The sequence below is a fragment of the Peromyscus leucopus genome, chromosome 3 (genome assembly GCF_004664715.2).
Source record: "Peromyscus leucopus breed LL Stock chromosome 3, UCI_PerLeu_2.1, whole genome shotgun sequence".
Classification (NCBI taxonomy): domain Eukaryota; kingdom Metazoa; phylum Chordata; class Mammalia; order Rodentia; family Cricetidae; genus Peromyscus; species Peromyscus leucopus.
In genome coordinates, this window is record NC_051065.1 from 58,931,427 (window position 1) to 58,953,101 (window position 21,675).

The 21,675-nt window shown below is 46.4% G+C and overlaps 1 protein-coding gene across 1 annotated transcript; it reads right to left on the reverse strand.

Annotated features, from left to right (window-relative positions):
• Nucleotides 1-20,425: 20,425 nt before the first annotated feature.
• LOC114691115 (eukaryotic translation initiation factor 1-like) lies at nt 20,426-20,745 on the reverse strand. Its single transcript, XM_037203433.1, has one exon. The coding sequence runs from the start codon at nt 20,743-20,745 to the stop codon at nt 20,488-20,490; it is 258 nt and encodes an 85-aa protein (XP_037059328.1). The 3' UTR covers nt 20,426-20,487.
• Nucleotides 20,746-21,675: the final 930 nt, after the last annotated feature.

Consider the following 21,675-nt stretch of genomic DNA (forward strand, 5'->3'; position numbering starts at 1 on the left):
TCCAGGTTTCTTTTTATGATCCGTGCTGCAGAAGAGTGAGTTGGAAGAACAGGTGGCTTTAATGATCACCACGTGACATCCTCTAGGGGCTTGTAGGGGCCCAGGCTCCCCTGGGAAGGCTGAAGTGACCTCAAGCTCCATTCCAAAGGACCAGAGGAAACAGAAGCCCACAAGGGAAGCTTTGTATCAGCATTCTCAAGGAGTAACTCAGGACAGGGTTCCCGGGTCCATGTTCCCGGGCCTTTCAGGGGCCAAGTTTCCTGTTTTCACAAAAGCTCGTTTAATTACTTTAATTAGCCCTCATCCATGAATCCATGTTTGGAATTTTTCCACTTTGTTTATTTATTTTTTCCAATTCTAGGCAATCACTTTACCTCTAAGCTACATCCCCAGTCCCTATGTTCTGATTTTATCTTTGGGAAAATATTTAACCATCAGAGAGAGACTCAGATTAACACATGAGACCAGTAGTATACACTCATTATATAATGGTATGTCAGAGAGAGACTCAGATTAACGCACGAGACCAGTAGTATACACTCATTGACTGCAGCATCTGCTGGGTGCTTGGGCTTTGCCACAGGTGATGATGAAATCAGAAGGTGATGTCTTTTCTTTAGGGTTTCTCTGTATAGCCTTGGCTGTCCTGGAACTCGCTCTGTAAACCAGGCTGGCTCTGAACTCACAGAGATCCACCTGCATCTGCCTCTTGAGTGCTGAGATTAAAGGTGTGTACCATCACACCTGGATCTTTTCAGCTTTTTTATTGTATTTTATATTTTTTTTTGAGACAAAATCCCATGAGGTCCAGGCTGGCCTTGATCCTGCTATGTAGCTAAACATGATTTTGAACTCCTGATCCTCTTGCCTCTGCTTTTCCAATCCTGGGGATGCAAGCTTGGGGCACCATTCCCTCAAGGCTTTCTATTCCTAAGCAACCGAAAATTAATTTATATAGCTCTGAGGGAAATGAAATCACTTGGCTTTGCAGTTAGCCTGGGAATCCTGGAGTGGTTGGGTCACACTAAGATTTTTTAAACTTTGACGATATGGGCCGAAGCAATGAATGACTCATCTGCTAAGAGTGCTGCTCTTGAAGAGGACCTGAGTTCAACTCCCAGCATCCATGCACATCCTCACAACTTCCAGTAACACCAGCTCCAGGCTCTGACACCATCTTCTAGCCTCCAGGGGCACATGCTCATGCACAAGCACACACACACACACACACACACACACACACACACACACACACACACACTTAAAGATAAAGTACATTTTTTAAAAATAGTAAAATAAAAAAAACATTGAAGGAAGCCTTGGAGATCTTTATTGTGTATATAAGGTTGGTTCCCCAATTCTGATGGATGATAGCAAACAGCATGTACATGAGCTCCCACACATATCACAGGCAAAACAGCATAAGAATTAAAGGCGTCTGACTTTTAGACCCAGAAGCAATTAGAAAAAGTGTGGACAAGGATGTTGAGAAACTGGAATTCTCCTACATTGCTGGCGGAATGCAAATGATGCAATTACTTTGGGGAAATGTTTGCTAGTTCCTCTGAAAGTTAAACACACCATATAACCTCGAAACTATACACTGTTTTCTTATAGGTCATTTATTATCTAAATAACCTTTGCAATCATTCCTGTGCTTCAGTCATGAACATCCCATCCCTGCAGGAAATCTATTTCAATCTTATCTTATCTTATCTTATCTTATCTTATCTTATCTCATCTCATCTCATCTCATCTCTTCTCTTCTCTTCTCTTCTCCTCCCTCCGTCTCCCTCCCTCTCTTTTTCTTTCTTTCTTTTTTTGGTATCTCCATTGCAAAGAAACCACTTGCAACAATCCTGATATATCCTATGAATGGAAAGGGACATTTACAAATACTCACATGCTCAGATGCACACAACTATCCTTTAAAAATTCCTGTGGAAAGGTTGGTTGAGACAGAGCCTTGTTTGTTTGAATCGGTTTTTAAGTTGTTTTACTATTTTATTTATTGTAGATTTTACTTATTTCATTTTATGCGCATGAGTGTTTTGTTTGTATGTTTTTGTGAGCACCACACACCTGTCTGGTGCCCACCGAGGTCAGAAGAGGGCGTCAGATTCCTTGGAACTGGAGATTTGATGCTTGTGAACTGGGTCAATAAGCAAGAGCCGCAATGCTCTTAACTCCTGGAACATCTCTCTAGCCTTGTTTTTGTTGTTTAAAAACAATCAAACAGGGGTTGGGGATTTAGCTCAGTGGTAGAGCGCTTGCCTAGGAAGCGCAAGGCCCTGGGTTCGGTCCTCAGCTCTGGAAAAAACAAACAAACAAACAAACAAACAGTTTACTACGTAGCCCTGGTGAGCTGGTTAGGTTTTTTTGGTCAACTTGCCACAAGCTATCGTCATCCTGTAAGAGGGAACTTCACGGGGAAGTGCTTACCATCAGATTGCCTGCAGTGAGTCTATGGGTCATTTTCTTGATTAAAGGCTGCGTGGGAGGTTCCAGTGCACTGTGGGTAGTGCCACCCCTCGGCAGGTGGTCCTAAGGAAACAGGCTGAGCAAGCTGTGGGGCAGCATTTCTCCACTGTCTCTACTTCATGCCCCACCTCCAGATTTCTTCATGGAGTGCCTGCCCCAACTTTCCTTCACGATGGTTGCATAGACCCAGTCTCCTCCAAAAGGCTTTTTGTCCTGCTGTTCATCAGAGCGACAGAAAACAAACTAAAACACCAGGCTAGAAATGCTACATCGCATGTTTGTGAGCCATCTTCCTGCCTCTGGCTCCCAAGTGCTGAGACTTTGTTTTGAGACAGGCTTTCATGTAGCCTGGGCTGACTTTGAACTCAAGGTAGTTATCCCTTTGTTGGCCTCTTGAGTGGATTACAGCTATGTGCTGCTATGCCCGAAGTCTCTTTTGTGTGTTTATTTTCATCGTTGATTGTTTATTTAGAAACATTTTGTTTTGTTTTGTTTTAAAGATAGGGTCTCAGTATGTATGTAGCTCTGGCTGTTCTGGAACTCTCAGGCTGCCTTGAACTTGCAGAGATCTGCCTGCTTCTCCTCCAGTGTGCTGAGATTAAAGGCAAGCACCACCACTCCCAATTTGTTTTGTTTGTTTTTGTTCTTGTTGTTTCAAGATAGAGTTTCTCTGTGTAGCCTTGTCTGTCCTGGAACCAGCTCTGTAGACCAGCTGGCTTCGAACTCACAGAGATCCGCCTGCCTCTGCCTCCCGAGTGCTGGGATTAAAGGTGTGGGCACCACCACCGCCCGGCCTTGTTTTGTTTTTGAGAGAAGATTTTACAGATCAGGTTGGCAGGGTACTCTAGGTTTTCTTATTTCTACCTCTTGATTGCTGTAAGAATGGGCATGCAATCCTGGCTGTTTTTATTTTGTTTTTTAAAATTGTGTATGTAAGGGGGCAGGGAGGGAGGAAGAGAGAGAGAGAGAAAGAGAATGGTATGTCATGGAGCACTTGTGGAGGTCAGAAGGCTACCTGGCTTTGCCAGCTTATCTTAACTTAAATTATCCCATAATAAAAGCCTCTGGGCTTTTAGCTTTATCCTATATACCTTTCTTTACTTCTTACTCCGCTCGAGCTGGGCTGGCTCTGTGTGTGAAGCTGCGAGCTGGTGAGCTGGCGCACCCTGAAAGTCACCTCCTCTTGTCATCTCACTACTCTAGATCTATCTCTCTTCCCAGATTTCTCTTCCTATTTATCCTCTCTGCCTGCCAGCCCCGCCTATCCTTTCTCCTGCCTCACTATTGGCCGTTCACCTCTTTATTAGACCAGCAGGTGTTTTAGACAGGCACAGTAACACAGCGTCACAGAGTTAAACAAATGTAACATAAAAGAATGCAACACATCTTTGCATCATTAAACAAATATTCCACAGCATAAACAAATGTAACACATCTTAAAATAATATTCCACAACAATTTATTTTAAACTTAATTATTTTATGTGTATGGGTGTTTTGCCTGAATTTATGCCAGCGAACCAGATGAGTGCCTGGTGTCCAAGGAGGCCAGAAGAGGGTGTCAGATCCCCTGGGACTGGAGTTACAGACAGTTGTGAGTCATCATGAGGGTGCTGGGAATTGGACTTCTGGAAGAACAGCCTTACTTTTAATTGCTGAGCCATTTCTTCAGCATATTTAATTAAATTAATTTTTAAAAAGTACTATAAATATTATATAAATAAAATACTGATTAGCCAATAGCCAGACAAAAAATATAAGCGGGACAAACAAAAAAAAATTCTAAAAACAAAAAGACTAAACCAAAAAACACTGCCAACCGCCGCCATAAATACCAACATATAAAATACTAATAAGCCATGAGCCATATAACAAAATATAGATTTATAAAAATAGGTTAATTTAAAACAAAAACTAAATAACTAAAAACCTAAGCCATTAGGCCAAACAGTTTAAATAATATACAAATCTGTATATTTATTTTATAATAAACTACAAAACTGCTGGGACTTAATGAGAACTAGAAAAAAACTCTCCAACTTTTTTTTTTTTTTTTTTTGGTTTTTCAAGACAGGGTTTCTCTGTGTAGCTTTGTGCCTTTCCTAGAACTCACTTGGTAGCCCAGGCTGGCCCCGAACTCACAGAGATCCGCCTGCCTCTGCCTCCCGAGTGCTGGGATTAAAGGCGTGCGCCACCACCGCCCGGCCCTCCAACTACAGTTTTTGAAACAGGGTGTCTCTCTACAGTCCTAGCTATTCTGGAGCTTGCTATATGGATCAGGCTGGCCTCATACAAGGATTCTCTTCCTTCTGTCTCCTGAGTGCTGGGAATGAAGGCATTCACCCCTATGCTTGCCCCTTGGATTTTATTTCGTGTATATGTGTGTGTGTGTGGTGGGGAGGTGGGTGGGGTTTGGGGGTGTTGTGCAGGTGAGTTCTGTAACTATAGAGGCCAGAAAAGGGCATCAGATTAACTAGAGTTGGAGTTACAGGTGCTTGTGAACCTCTCAAAGTGTGTGTGCTGGGGACTGAACCCAGCTCCTCTGGAGAGCAGTATGTGTCCCTAACTGCTGAACCACCTCACTAGCACCACGCCCCCCACCCCAGATACGGTCTTGTTGTGTAGACTGGCCCTAACTCCTATGTAGCCCAGTCTGGCCTTGAACTTGAGAAGATCATCCAGTCTCCGTCTCCTTGAGTCAGACAAGCACTGGAAACAGTTTAACAACCTCAGGCTCTGATTGCTTTGGGTTGTGTTCTCTCCCCCAGTCTTCTGACAATGCCCTTACTAGTTCTGGTTCCTTTACCTGCACCTACTGTTCACACACATTCCTCTCCAAACAATGCACCTAGCAACCTCAGACCCTGCCACATAATCAGTCTTCACATACAGCTTTCAATGAACAATGGAGTAGCTTTCTCCTCCCTGTGTATTCTATACAAAGAATGGAAAAGCTCTCCAAGCCTGAGCGGAGTCTGGATGCATGCGTGGTTAGGCCAAACTGTGTCCTCAAGTGAACTTTCAGGGAGAATCCCATATCCTCTTATGCCTGTGGATAACTTGATATGCACATGATTAAAATCAGATGCATTAGAGGAAGGGGCATATGAAGCAGAACAATTATTGTATTACCAAATCTGTCAATCAGAAAATGGCCCAAATGACACCCCTAAGTAACCAAACTCCCCCTTCTGTTAACCCAGAAGAGGAATCTAGAAGCAATAATTGAATATAATAGCTGGGCGGTCACGCCTTTAATCCCAGCACTCGGGAGGCAGAGGCAGGCAGATCTCTGTGAGTTTGAGGCCAGCCTGGTCTACAGAGTGAGATCCAGGACAGGCACCAAAACTACACAGAGAAACCCTGTCTTGAAAAAAAAAAAAGCATCAGGAACTCACATGCGGGGTGCCTGCCTCTGTCACTGTCTACCTTTGTTTTGTGAAGCATTGTCTCTCCGGGTAACTGGGGCTCACAGACTGTCTGGCCAGTGAACTCTAGGGCTTGTCCCTATGCTCCCCCCTCCCCCCACCATCCCAGAGCTGGGATTAGAGACAGATTTCCACTCTGCCAGATTTTTTTCCTCCTAATATTTTTATCGGTTGTTTGGGGATTTCACATCATGAACTCTGATCCCACTCACTTCCCAGTCCTCCCAGGTCTGCCCACCATCGTTATGACCCCCACCCCCCAACCCCCCCAAAAAAAAGAAAAAGCAAAAAACAAGTCCAATTTGTATTGCCCATGTACTCACTGGAGCATGGTCAAACTCCCAGTGGCCAGCCCCTTAAAGAAAACGGAGTCCTTCCCACCTGCACCCCCCACCAGAAGCATCAGCTGTGGAGAGCTGCACTTCAGCATCCTTATCTCAGTTTTTAAGAGTTCTCATCAAGCTTTCTGTCTAGGCTTTTTTTGGGAGTGGGGAGGATAAGTTTTTTCTGGGGAGGGTAGGGGTTGTCATGGAAGCCTTCTATGTCCCTCTTTCTCAACTGTGAGTCTGCAGTCAACAGATAGACTGCAAAAGTAGCTCGCCCTTTACAGTCAGCCTGAGCATGGACCACAGGCATCCACATGGCCTCCAGAGTTAGCATGTGCCACAGACCTCAGCATGGCCTCTGGTGGCAGTACAGCCCACAGGCATCCACATGGCCTCCAGAGTTAGCATATGCCACAGACCTCAGCATGACCTCTGGTGGCAGTACAGCCCACAGGCATCCACATGGCCCTCTGCCACAGCACAGACCAAGGACACCATCATGGCACCTGCAGCAGCACAGGCCCACAGACATCCGCATGGCCTCAGGTGGCAGCCCGGCCCACGGACGTCCACATGACTTCCCACACACTGTCCCGGATTTGACGTGGCTGCCGGGGGTCAGAATTCAGGTCCTTAGGCCTGCATAACCAGCACGTGGCCCACTCATTCACATCTCTGCCCTCAGCCTCTTCATTCCTTTGCGTGTGTGTTTGTTATCTTCGTGAATTTCTTTCTTATTTGTCCTTTCAAGATATGTGTGTGTGTGTGTGTGTGTGTGTGTGTGTGTGTGTGTGTGTGTGTTTGTGTGTGCTCTAGTGCACATGAGGAGTCTAGGGGTCCAATTTGGGTATCTTCTACCATGCTCCACCTTATTGTTGGAGACAGAGTCTCTCTCTAACTGGATCCTGCTATTCTGGGTAAATGTTCTGGAGAGCTCTTGGTTCTTTTCTTCTTAAAGGACCGAATTTGGCAAGAGACACAGACAGTTGGAGCAGTTTATTCAACAAAGCAACAGTCCGCGGGAGACTGGAGGGAGCTTCCCCAGGAGGGGAGTAGCCGAGAAGGCAAAGCAGCGAGAAGGCAAAGCAGTCACTCCAGACAGAGATCGAAGTGGGCTACCCGGAGGTACGGGGAGGGGGGGGCACAGAAGCAGAGTGCGGTCCACAGCCATGGGTTTTAAAGAAGTTTTTATGAATATGTATGAGGTGAATGGCGTAGTCATAGAGTAAAGTGACCCTTTTTGTAGCCCAAATCACTATGGACTGGATCCTCCTTCTAGGGCATTTCCTCCCACGATCTCCACAAAGAGGGGCTCATGTCAACACCACAATGCAAGCGAAGTTACAGTGACATCAGGTCTTTTGAGGGCTCAGAGCCTCCACTGAGCACACGTGTGGGTGAATGTCCTGAAGCCTTGGTTTCTGAGAGCGGGAACAACTTAACTGAAGCTTCAAGGATGTCTAGCCATTAAAGGGGCATTCTGACCTTCAAAGGACACAGCTACCAAGATACAGCTGCAGTTTTCCTCGGTCACCTCACACCTAACCTCTTGTCTGTGCACCATTCACCATGCCCGACAACCTGCATTCCATCCCTGGGACCCACACCGTGGGAAGAGAGAACTGACTCCGGGAAGTTGTCCTCTGACCCCAATCATATACTGTGGCATGTACTCTTACATGTGTGAGTGCATGTACACACAAACACAGGAGAGGGGAGGAAGAGGGGGAGGGGGAGGGAGAAAGAGAGGGGGAGGGAGGTAGGTGGGAGGGAGGCTCTTTAGTACCAGTTCTAACTCACAATTCAGTCTGCTGCAATTAGAGGCATTGGAGGAAGATGTGAAAAGGCCCAAGCGACTTGCCTATGTTCCTCCTCCGATGGCTTCGAGGGTGCTTGTCAGAGCCTGCCGAGGCTTCGGCCAGTTTGCTTCTTTTCCAGAGCCCTGTCCTTCTCTTGTTTGGTCATCTTGGCCGTCTGAGACCCGGCTGGGAACCTTCTTGTTTACTTTCCCTGGTGTTCCTAACCTCACCATTTTAACCCTTACTTAAAACTGTTTACAATTTATATTTGTTTGCTTGTATATTATTTGTGTGTATGTATGTGGATCAGAAATTCAAGATCATTCATAGCTACATGAAACCCTGTCTAAAAACAAAAAAGAGGGGCCTTTCAGATCACTTGCTGTTCTTTCAGAGAACCTGGGTTCAGTTTCCAGCACTCACATGCTGGTTCGAATCCATCTGTGACTCCAGTCCCAGGGGATCAGACACCAGATACTTTCTGGTCTCCTTGGGCATTAAGCACGTGCATAATCCACGCAGGCAAAACAGCCAAACATAAAATACAAGCTAATTTAATTTTTTTTTAAAAAAAATTAAGAAAGTGGTTTACATATTTTGTATTGGGAAAATCCTTCTATTCTCTAGTTCCTGTGTCACCTGAAATGCAATGCCCCAGAGGAGTGGGAAGAACAAACATACAAGCAGGCAATTTCCAGTGTTCGGATCCCCCTGGAGCCCTTTATGAGCCCACATCCTTCAGAAGATGAGATCGGGTAGTCAAATTCCTGTGTTGTTAGATACCTAAGGTATGGCCTCTGGGTGAAGCCTTCGAGAGCTGGGTGTGGTTGCATATGTCTAGAATCCCAGTATTTTCCAGCTAGCGGGAGAGGGATTGAGAATCTCAAGCACCAGGAAATGGGTATATAGTGAGCTCAAGGTCGGTCAGCCTGGGGTAGAAGGTGAGAACTTAGTATATTATAACTTACGTAAGGTGAGAATGTTCTGAAAAAGAATATGTTTAGACCCTTGACTCATATAGAAAGTATCATCCTTAGGGGATGTTTGAAGCCAGGCGTGGTGGCGAATGCCTTTGATCCCAGCACTCAAAAGACAGAGGCAGGTGGATGTCTCTTGAGTTCCATGCCAGACTGGGCTACGTAGTGAGATGCTGTCTCCATAAAAGAAAAGAGGTGTTTGAGGACAGGAAGTCAGTCCTAAATCTTTCAAGCAGTCAGGGAGAGATGTATCAGAGACTCTTAGGTCAGTCACCTTCTACCTAATTCTCCTACACGGTGAAGTCGTGTGGGACATGGTGCCTGACACACGCTGAGCAAATGCTGAGTGCGTCGTGAGTCAACCTGTCACAAGACAACTCGAATTCCAGTGGTAAGCTTCCCTTTATGCTGATGTTACCAACTCTCAACCCAGTGTCGGGGACAGAGTCATGAGAAGCACTGAGGCAGAGGAGCTGTGAGAGGTGGCTCACTCCGGCAACTCCAGAGGCCGAGGCAGGAGGATTGCCAGGGATGTGGAGGCAGCCTGGGCTACAGAGTGAGAATCTGTTTCAAACCAACAACAGGTGGTTGGTGAGCTCAAGCAGCAGGTAAAGGAGCCTGCCGACCTGAGTTTGATGCCCAGGACTCACAATACGGAGAATGAGAACACCCCTCAAACTTGTGCTGTGGCACATGTGTGCCCATACGCAGGAAATGAATAAAATGTAATAGTAATAATATTAATAATAACATTAACTGAAAAGGAGCCTGACTGAATGGCTCAGTGGCTGAAGGCACTAATCTCCATGTCTGTCCTCTTGATTTCCATCCCTGGGCCCCAGAAAGAGAGAACTGACTCCCAAAAGTTGCTCTCTGACCTACACACACACTGTGGCATACATTCTCATTTGTACAAACGAACACACACACACACACACACACACACACACACACACACACACACACTCAGTTTCTAGCACCCTCATGGTGGCTCACAATCATCTGTAACTCCTTTTCTAGGGGACCCAACACCTTCTTCTGGCCTCTGGAGGCACCAGGCACACAGTGGTGTACAGACACACATGCAGGCCCAACACCCATACACATAAAATAGAAAATAAGTTTAAAAGAGAGCTTTCCATTTTGTCTTTTATTTTCATAGTAATAATCTAAGAAATTGGCACAGTATTCATCATTATACACTTTACAAATGAGTAAGCTGACCTCTGAGACAAAGACGCCATCTCTTGTAAATGCCCAAATCAGATTTGTCATCCTTCATGATATTACAATCTGTGCTCCTGTTTTTCCCACTGCATGTAGTAACTGGATTGCCCATGTCTGCTATACTATATCCTTCCCAGGGTCTGCTATATCCTTCTCAGGGTCTGCTATATCCTTCCCAGGGTCTGCCATATCCTTCCCAGGGTCTGCCATATCCTCCCCAGGGTCTGCCATATCCTCCCCAGGGTCTGCCACATCCTCCCCAGGGTCTGCCATATCCTCCCCAGGGTCTGCCATAGCCTTTCCACTGGGAAGAATGCCCTGCCCGACCATGAGCAGTTTCGTCTTGGAGAGCATCACTCCCGTGTGAATGCCCAGGGTCTGGGAAGCAGGGGGACATCAGCAGGCCCCTGACCTGCCTGCATCTAGGTGCCTTGGCCCCTGGAACTGCTTAGCCTCTCAGTGTCCATGAACAGGTGGGTCACTAAGGTGAGGGCTGCCTGCTGAGTCGCGCTCTTCCGGATGGGCTGAGTCAGAAGGAAACAGCCTTGAATGGCTGGTCACCAGTTGTCTCCTCTTTACTCCCCAGTGAGACATGGAGGCAGGGAGGGGTTGACCACACAGCAGGCAGAATCCTGCTGCAGGGCAGAGAGAGGTGACTGGGTGTCGAGGGAGTCATTTGCAGATAATTTGGAGGTACCTGGTCTAAAACCATCCTCTTCTCAGGCCAGGAAGTAGACTGTAGGACTTCCTTAAATATTGTCCTCGATGCGGAAGAGTATCCAGTAGTCTCAAAACTCAAGGAGACCGTTGCTCCACTGTTCCCAAGGACAGCCACCAAAGAACCCGTAGGGCCCCCAAAGCTAGCGAAGACCACAAGCCCTTAGAGCATAGTAGAGTCCAGTCTAATGTCCCCAGGCCAACAAGGAGGCAGTCTGTGTGACAAGAGTCTGTTTGCAGGGTAGGGACCTGTGGCTGCAACAGGGAAATGAGTGGCCAGGAAGCAGGTGAAAGGTCCCTGTCTAGCTTAGCCTCCACCTGAACCCATGAGGTCAGCAAGCTTGGCTTAGGTAAGCAGGGCCACCGTGACTGAGTCTTTCCCAAAAACCGTGGGGAGCAGAGGTCTTGCCCTGGTCACAAGTGAGTCAAGGACTGAGTCTCCAGCTCCCAGGCTTCTCTGAAGTGTCCCGAAGGGGCTGGGGCTAGCAATTTCTGTCTTCACAAATTTTGCTTTTATTTCTATGTACTTCCCCCAATTCGTTTCTTTATTTTGTGTGGGGATGTCAGAGCACCATGACTCACAAGGTAGAGCTCGGAGGCCTGCTTGCTGGAGTTGGTTCTCTTCTAGCATTGTGTGTCTCCGGGGACCATATTCAGGTGGCCAGGATTTCTTGTCAAGCACCTTTACACTCTCAGCCATTTCACTGACTGGGGTTTGTTTGTTTTTATTGATACAGGGTCCCTCTAACATAGCCCTGGCTGTCCTGTAAACTCACTCTGTAGACCAGGTTGACCTCGAACTCATAGAGATCCTCCTGCATCTGCCTCCTGAATGCTGGGATTAAAGGGATTAAAGCCATGCAACACCACTCCTGGCTCTTTTTTTTTTTAAAACCAGATTCTTATATAGCCCTGGCTGGTCTGGAACTTGTTACATGGACCAGGCTAGCCTCAAACTTGTGGCGCTTCACCTGCTTCCACCTCCAGGGTGCTGAGATTGTAGACACGCGCCACCACACCAGGCTATCCATTTTGTGTTGCGACAGGTTTTTGTTTTTGTTTTAAGAAACGGTTTATTTGGGCATACAGTTCCACAGGGATAGAGTCCATCGCAGCGGAGAAGGGTGTGAAAAGATCAGAGAAGGCATGGCAGCAGTAGTAAGAAGCTGGGCGATCAAACTTCCGTCCACACAGGAAGTAGAGGTTGGGGTTTGAAAGGCGGCAATGTTGATGCTTTGTATTGGGAAACTCGGGGTCATGTGTTAGGGGATGAGGAAAGGGGTGAGTGCCGAGAACGGGCCGGGACATCATGTTCTGATGTCATGTCACCACGTGGACACTAGCTAGCAAGCATGTTAAGGGTGGCTTTCTAACACGTCCCACAGCAACATCCTGTCTACCACAATCTGGGTATCCAAATATTTAAACAGAATGAGCCAAATCCTGTCCTTTGGTGCGGTCAGAGTTCTCAGGGCTGTACTTCAGGTACAAAGCAAATATCATCTTGCCATCTCTCTCTAATTCCAAACTACTGATAGGACTGGTGAGATGTCTCCAGAACTCTCAGACACAGGACCTGAGCTATGTGGACTAACCTCTGACCCACTGCCCTTGGTGGCTGAAGGGTTGACTTGAGCCCCACCCAAGACTGTGACTTTCTCATTAGGGCCACTGAATCCAAAGCATGTCGAAGTGAGGACACTCGACAACTCCGACTCAAGCAAGTACTGCCATCTAGATAGGATGCTGGCTGGGATCATCACACTGCTGAGAAGGTGTGTCTGGGTGTGTCACGATCAGAGATTAGTGTGGGGCTCAGGTTGCCCCAGGGGGTAGGTGCCCTTAAACGTGCACTGCACAAAAGCAAAGAGTTGTGCACTTGGCGGAGTTTGGTTGCTAAGTTTTGGGGTTCTTGTTTTGTTTTTGTTTAACAGGCTTTTTGTTGCATACCTGTAATGCCAGCATTGAGAAGGTGAGGCAGGGGGATTGGAATCAGTTCAAGGACAGGCTCAAAAAACCCTGAAAACATGGGGCAGTTTTTTTTAAATCATTTTTTTCTCATTTTTTAAAATTTTATTTTATTATGTATACAGTATTCTGTTTGCATGTGTCCCTGCAGGCCAGAAGAGGGAGCCAGACCTCATTACAGATGGTTGTGAGCCACCATATAGGTGCTGGGTATTGAACTCAGGACCTCTGGAAGAACAGTCAGTGTTCTTAACCTCTGAGCCGTCTCTCCAGCCCTTATGGGGGAGTTTTAAAAGAAAAAAATCAAGCCATTAAAATAAATAAATAAACAAAAGTAAATAAAAAATTTTACTAAATCTGGACTTTAAAGAAAAAAAAACCTATCATAACTATGATCAGTGCTTTGCAAATGTAAAGGATGCCCAAGACCCATATACCACGCATTTTTGTCTCTGGATGGTTCCTGGGCTGTCCTGTTCTTCCTCAGTGGAATGCCTTTCACCACTTTATGAGTCTAACGCCTTCCTTCTTTTTTTTAAAATTGTGTGTGTACATGCATGTGCAAGTTCATGTGCCTCTGCAGGCCAGGAAAGCCAGGGGAGAGAGGATGTCCTTCCCTATCACTTTCCCCTTTATTCTTTTGAGACAGGGTTTCTCTCTAAACCCGGGGTTCACGTTTTTTTGTTTTTTTTTTTTTTTTCCTGTGAGGCTGGCAGGTAGCAACAAGCCCCAACCTGCCCCTGCCTCTCTCCCCACAGAGCCGTGATTACAAGCATGCTCAGGACCACGCCTCACTTGTTGCCTGTGTGCTGGGATTCAAACAAAGATCCTCATGTTTACACAGGAAGTGCTCTTACCCACTGACCCATCTCTCCAGACTTCTACTTTTTGATTTTTTGAGTCAGGGGCTCATGTAGCTCAGGCTAGCCTTGAAGTACCGATGCGGCCAAAAATCACCTTGAACATCTCATCCTCCTGCCTCTACCTCCCAAGTGCTGGAATTAGAGGTTATTGCTATTACTCTCAGTTTATAAGGTGTATACTAGGCAAGTACTGTACCAGTGACATCCTCATTCCCAAATCACCATTTCTTGTCTAGCAACACTTTTATGTTGTTTCGGCTTGTGGCTTTTGTTGTTGTTTTTAAATTACATTTATTTATGTGTATATATGTGTGCGTTACGGAGAACTCATGGAGGTCAGAGGACACACAACTTTGGGTCAATTCTTTCCTTCTACCGTGTGGGACCTGGGCATAGAACGCAGGTTGTTAGGCTCGGCAGAAAGTGCCTTTACCTACGGAGCCATTCCAGCCACCCCTGGAAGGAACGGCACGCGTTTGATATTTACTCTGAAACTGGATGGAGGAGGAGGAAGACAGGGCACAGCGGCTCCTGCCTGTAATCCCTGAACTTGAGAGGCTGAGGCAAGAGGATCATCTACAAGTTCCGGGCCAGCCTGGGCCACAGAGTAAGAAGTCTTTGCTGACCCTGACCAGTGGTTGGCTGTTCCTCTGTGTGTTAGCATGCATCCCAGGGGATGTGGAACTGTCTGCTTCCTGACCAGAGTCCTCCGCAAGGCAGTAGGCCTGGAGGGCAGCAGTGATGGGCACTTGTTGTACCATACTTCTGTAGGTTTTTTCGATTTTTTGTTTTTTTGTTTTTGAGACAGGGTTTCTCTGTGTGTAGCCTTGGTTGTCCTGGAACTCGCTCTGCGACCTCGAACCCACAGAGATCCACCTGCCTCTGCCTCCCAGGTGCTGGGCTCAAAGGTGTGTGCCACCACTGCCGGCTGCTCTGTACTTTTATGTAAGTGTGTACATCGAAATGACGTGCTTGAGGTCGAGGATTAGGTAGAGACTGAGGGCCAGCGTGTTTGTGCCTGTGCACTTACATGCCCTTCATGCGTCTGTACATACATGTCCATGTGTTTTAGGTATCTGCTGTGGAAACAAGGAAGGACAAGAGGGGCGAGCAAACACTTACGGAGCACCTGCTGTATACCTTGTGACTTTTATCTGGTCTAATGTTCACAACAAATCTGCACTGCTATTGTCTACTACTCTCATTCACAGATGAGAAACTGGGGACCCAGGGATGTGGTGCAACTTGCCAGAGGATAGTGTGATGATTTGTGGCCCTGGTTTAATTTAATTTAGCTCTAAGTTGAATTAAATTTTACGTATTTATTTTACTGAGGCAGGACCTTGCTGCACAGCCCAGGCAGACCTTGAACTCACAGTCCCCCTGCCTCAGTTGTACCGTATGAGCTGCCACTGCCCACCTGGGTCCTGTTTGTTGTTTAGTCATATCTGCTCTGTCTTTTCAGGTGGGTCCCAAGTCCACGCTTGCGGTTTGGCAGACAGGCCAGGACAGTGAAGAAGGACACAGGCTGGCCCATTCTGAGGAATGAGTATTACTTACCCCAGAATCACGCTGACCACATCCAAGTCTTTCCTCTGCCCCTTTATTCTATGGCTTTGGCATTAGGAAGGTGTTTTTATGGCGTCTGTGCCTTCTTTAAAAAACAAAACATGAGGCCCGGCGGTGGCGCACGCCTTTAATCCCAGCACTTGGGAGGCAGAGGCAGGTGGATCTCTGTGAGTTCAAGGCCAGCCTGGTCTACAGAGTGAGTTTCAGTAGCCAGGGCTACACAGATTAATTAATTAATTAATTAAATTAGATTAAATAAATAAAAATTAAAAACCTACCTTGATTAGGTAGTTAGGAGCAAACAAATTATAATTTTATTTTTAAAAACACTTGGAGCGGCACGTGGAACTTAGATTATCAGGTGTAGAGACAAATACCTTTACCTGCTGAGCTGTCTTGTCAACCCCAACTGTTTTTAAAATTTTAAAATGTATGTAATCAAATGAGAACAATATTTTTATTTTAAAAAACATTCTTGTATTGCTAAGGATGACCTTGATCACCTGAGATTAAGGCATCCTTCCACCTCAGCTTTCTGAATAGCTGAGACAATTGAGCCCACAAACACTTGGCCAACTTTTCTGTTTTATCCTTTGTTTGTCCTTGTTTTTGTTTGAGGCAGGGTCTCACTGCATAGCGCAGGCTGGCCTGGAATGCACAGAGATCTGCTTGCCCCTGCCTCCTGAGTCCTGGGTCTGCACTCACCACAGTGACTGCAGTGCAGTGTCTGCACCTGTCGGGCACTGCACAGTTCTTGGGCTTTGGAATCAGACTGGAGGACCCTGCCATACTCATTCCCTGTTCCGTGCTGATTTTCTGGCTGGGGGAAAAAAAAAAAAATCCAGTTTGGAAAATAAATAAAATGATGTTCCTGGAAGGACTATAGCGCCATCTACTGTAGAAATGGTGAACTACCGTAGAACAGTTCACACAGAAGACAGTCGCGATCTCTTAAGAATTCTCTGTTAGTGACTTGGGGAGCTTCAGCCAACGGTTTGGAAGTTCCTTTCCTTTCCTTTCCTTTTCTTTCCTTTCCTTTCCTTTCCTTTCCTTTCCTTTCCTTTCCTTTCCTTTCCTTTTCCTTTCCTTTTTTCCTTTCCTTTCCTTTTCCTTTCCTTTCCTTTCCTTTCCTTTTTCCTTTCCTTTTTCCTTTCCTTTCCTTTCCTTTTTCCTTTCCTTTCCTTTCCTTTTCTTTTTGAGACAAGGTCTGTTATATGCCAGGCTGGAACTGATGGCTGAGCTACATGGGCTTAGGCAGAAATAATAAAAACCCAGTGGTGTGTCATGGTCAGAATTCTAAGCTTCTCTCCCATTTCCTGCTGTGTGACCTTGATGAACAAATCTCTTGATCCTTCAGCCTGCACCTTCCATATAGAACAAGAGAAACAAATTGTGTCCGGTCTTCACACATAGGATTGTTGTACTGTTTTGAAACACAGTGTGAAACAATTATTTTATCATCATTAGTTTAAAATGTTTATTATGTTTTATTATTTTCAATGTATGAGTGTTTTGCCTGCATGTATGTCAGTGTGTTTTATATACCATGTGTTTCTGATGCACACGAAGCCAGAAGAGAGCATCAAATCCCCGTACAGGAGTTATAGATGGTTGTGAGTCAGCACGTGGGTGCTGGGACTCAAGCCTTCATCCTCTGGGAGAGCAGTCAATGCTCATGACTGCTGAGCAGTCTCTCCAGTTCTCATTTTAATTGACTTTAAAAAAGTCTCAAGATCTGGTCTTCCTAGGCAACCCTGTTTGACCTGGAATTCAATATTTAGATCAGGCTGGCCTCGAACTCATAGAGATCTGTCTTCCGGCCTCTGCCTCCTGAGTGCTGAGATCAGCGCGTGAGTGTGTCACCCAGCTTATTAATTCATTTTATGTGTGTGTGAGTATGTGTGTGTGCACGGGTGACACACGTGTAGAGGTCAAAGAACCACTTGAGTGAGAAGTTCTCTTCTTCCATAACGTGAGTCCCAGGAATCAAGGTTAGGTCATCAGGCTTGGAGGCAAATGCCTTAACCACTAAGCCATCTTGCCGGCCTTTGTTATTTGAATTTGAATTCAAGTCAGTTCTTCTGTCTGAGTATTGGAATTTACAGGCATGTGGCAACACACTATATTTTTTTCTTTTTCTTTTCTTTTCTTGCTTTCCCAGCCCATCCCCACCCCCCCACCCTCCGCTTTTTTTGTCTTTTTTTTTTTTACATTTATTTATTTATTAAGTATACAGTGTTCTGCCTGCTTGTATCCCTGCAGGCCAAACGAGTGCACCAGATCTCATTACAGATGGTTGTGAGCCACCATGTGGTTGCTGGGAATTGAACTCGGGACCTCTGGAAGAACAACCAGTGCTCTTAACCTCTGAGCCATCTCTCTAGCCCCTAAAACCTTTTTTTTCTTTTTTTGGTTTTTCAAGACAGGGTCTGTCTGTGTAGCTTTGCACCTTTCTGGAACTCACTTGGTAGACCAGGCTGGCCTCGAACTCACAGAGATCCACCTGGCTCTGCCTCCCGAGTGCTGGGACTAACAGCATGCGCCACCACTGCCCTTCTTGTTTGTTTTTTGAGACAGGGTTTCTCTGTGTAACAGCTCTGGCTGTCCTGGAACTCACTCTGTAGACCAGGTTGGCCTCAAACTCAGAGATCCATCTGCCTCTGCCTCCTGAGTGCTGGGATTAAAAGCGTGCCCCACAACTGGATCTTGTTTTTAAATATTTTATTACCATGTAATAATTACATAATGGAATAGTAATGTTTTTCTACTTCTACATAATGAATTTTGGTTGTATTCACCTCCATGCTCTCTCTCTCTTGTTTCCTCCAATTTGCTGATCCCCATACTGTTCCCTCCCTCCCTGATCATGTGTGCGTGCGCGCGTGCGTGCGTGTGCATGTGTGTTGTGTGATCTTAGGGCTGCTTACAGAAGCATCTCTTACAGAGATGAGAGGTTGTTTACAGGAGTATGGGCACTGTACTAGCGACTACAGCACTGAAAAAAAATGTCTTTCAGCCAGGTGTGCTGGCGCACACCTTTAATCCCAGCACTCTGGAAACAGAGGCAGGCGGATCTTTGTGAGTTCGAGGCCAGCTTGGTCTACAAAGTGAGCTCCAGGACAGCCAGGACTGTCATATAGAGAAACCCTGTCTTAAACAACAAGAACAAAAAGTTAATAAAAAGACAATTTGAAGGGTTCATCATGTCTGTTTAGCAAAGCAACAGCTGTAGTTTCTCCACTGGGGCCTGTGACCTCCCTAGCTCCAAACTTGACCAGATTTACAATAGCAGACATCTTTTCTTGGGAGCAGACCTCAAGGTCAGTCAGAAAGCAGTTGGTTAACGCCATAACAGACCTGCCGCTATGGCAGCGGTGGGCTCACCCTGCCAAGGCCACGGCTGAACAAACCTGTGGATGGCACTTTTCCCTCAGCAGCCTGTGTGACACCTTAGAGCATTATGAAGGCTAGCCACCAGAAAGAAGCTTCTAGTTCAGCTCCGCCTAAATTTCTCTGTCCCGTGATTAGAGCTTATGGTGTCTTCAGTAGTAAGGTCTCACCACCTAGTCCTGGCAGGAAACTGAGCACAATGGAGACAGTCTGTCGTGCTTTGAGGACCTCAGGAGGCTCCCTGACTGACAATTCACAGGGAGGTGGCCCACCTCTGGTGCTGGGATTTTCATTTAGTAACTTATGGTTCCAGGAGCAGTTTCACCCCAGGGTACCTCTGTTCAAACTCTCTTTTAAAAAACACTTTATTTTTAATTACTGTCCAAAGTATCGCTTCCTTATAGCTTCTTAATAACCTCAGTTGTGGCTGACCCTCCTCTGCCCATCTCCTTGCTCCCCTCCCTACTTAAATCTTCCCACCCCAGTGTTCCGCCCCCTCCCATTATCTTGTCACATGCATTCTACTTCCTCCCACCCTCGAAGCCTCTTTCCTGCCTCCCACGGATGCCTTGAAACTGTTCTTTGAACTGCACCAGTGTGAGGCATCGATAGGATCACATAGACCATGTGGTCTAGCCGCACAAAGGGAAACTCAGGTTTCCAAATGCCCAGGACTCTTGAGGACCACTGTCCTGTGGTGCTCTGTACACCACAGAGAAGCCAGCTCAACCACAGCTGTGCAGAGGGAGAGAGGCCAGGATTCACCCAGAGGCTCCCCCGACCCTCGTGGAAAATTAACCACCAAGACCCATTTACATAAGGAGTTACTGCAGTACTGAGAAGTCCCAGAAGGGGGCAGCCTAGTCTCAATCCCCGTCATGGGTTAGCATATGGCTACCTAAGCCAATTTGTTTCCTGCCCTCCCTCCTCCTCCTTCCTCCTTTTTTCTTCCTCCTCCTTTTCTTTCTTCTCCTCTCCCTCCTTTTCTTTCTTCTCCTCTCCCTCCTTTTCTTCCTTCTCCTCTCCCTCTTTGAGGCAGATTCTCCTATGTGCCCCAGACTGGCTTTGAAATTTTTTTTTTCAATATTAATTCTATTTAAAAACCAAACACTTTTTTAAAATTTTATTTTATGTGTGTGAGTGTTTGCCACTGTTACATGCATGTCTGGTGCCCTCTGAGGTAAGAAGGTGGCACTGGGTCCAGATCCCCTGGAACTGGAGTTACAGACAGCTATGAGCCGTCACTGGGGTGCTGGGAACCAAATCCAGGTCTTCTAGAGGAGCATCAAGTGCTCTTACACACACACACACACACACACACACACACACACACACACACACACACTCGTATGTGAGCTCCCATGTGCATGCCTCAGGGCACAGGTGGAGGACACTTGCAGAAGAAAGCTTTCTCCTTTCACCATGTAGGTCCTGGGGGTGGAACTTAGGTCATCAGGCATGGTGGCAAGTACCTTCACCTGCTGAGTATCTCACCTGCCCGGTATCACTCTTAACTACTGAGCCATGCCTCTTTTCACTTTATTGCATTGGGTTATACTAATCCGAGTTAAAAGTGAATCCCAAATGGTTACGTTATGTAAGTAGCGAGGTTTTAAAAATTTGTGACAAGGCACAGAGGTTTTAAAAATTTGTGACAAGGCACAGAAGAGGAATTCTACTAATTTCGAGAAAATACTGGCTGAAACTTCAGAGAGCCACATGCATTTAAAACTCCGTGCACCTTCAGCTGATGGTTGCAGCCAGCCCAGTCTCTGGGAGGAACTGGTATGTTCCGGACTGCTTGTCCTGTACCTGAATTACTTCTTCTTGTTCTGGATGCTCAATTACAGTACCATTGCAGGCAAATTTCCTCTTCAATGACGCCACCGCTTTCTTTTTGTTGTAACCATCGGTGACCCACTGGACAGTAGTGAGGGTCTCCCAGTCATTTCTTTGTTGAATTCTTACATGGATATGACCCTCGGCGCCAGCAGGAACCATCAGTCATCACCTCACTCGTGTTAGTGAAGGAGTCAAAAAGGTGGAGGTTCTGAATCGTGGACATACAGGACAATTCTTTCCTTAGTGGAAATGGCCGTGGAGAGGGTTCCTGGAGGAGCAGGGGATGGGGCAGGGCGGGTGGGGAGGGCCAACATGGAGTCTGAGGAAGCAGTGGGAGGCAGCTGAGTCCTTGAAAGTGGCTCAGTTGTTGGATGGCCTAGGGCCCCTTAGAATTTAAATTTATTTTTCAATTTCATTTGCGTGGGCCGGGGAGCACACGTGTGAAGGTCAGAGTCCAATTTGTAGGAGTGGAGTCTTTCCTCCACCACGTGGGACCCAGAGATGGAACTCAGATTCCAGGGCTTGGCAGCAAGCACCTTCACCAATGACGCTATCTTGACAGTGTGGGTCTTGAACTTCTGATCTTCTGTCTGCCTCTGTCTCCTGAGTGCTGCCAGGATAGGTATTTACTACAATGTCAGACTGTTTTTTTCTGAAAGTTGAAACATCCATGCTTTTGTTTTATTTTCTAGAACCTATTAATTACTATTTTTATGAGCGTGGGTGTAGATGTGCGTCATGTCGTATGTGTGGAGGTCAGAGGACAACTGTGTGGCATTGGTTCTCTCCTTTATGTGGGTTCTGGGGTTCAAACTCAGGTCGTCAGCCTTGCTCAGAAAGCATTTCACCTGCTGGGCAACCTCGTGCCCCGGGGTTTTCTTTACAGTTTGCTGTTCCCTGTAGCATGTTAACAAATGTTTCTTTCACCTTCATTTCCCAGAAGAAACGCCTCAGAATGCCTGTCCATGGTCACACAGCTGATAACGGGGAGAACTGAGGGCGTTGGCCAGGCCTTCCATCTGGCAAGTTCGGGAGATTCCATTCACTACCCAGCTGCTGACTGAGAGACTCCTAAGATCCAGTTCAGGG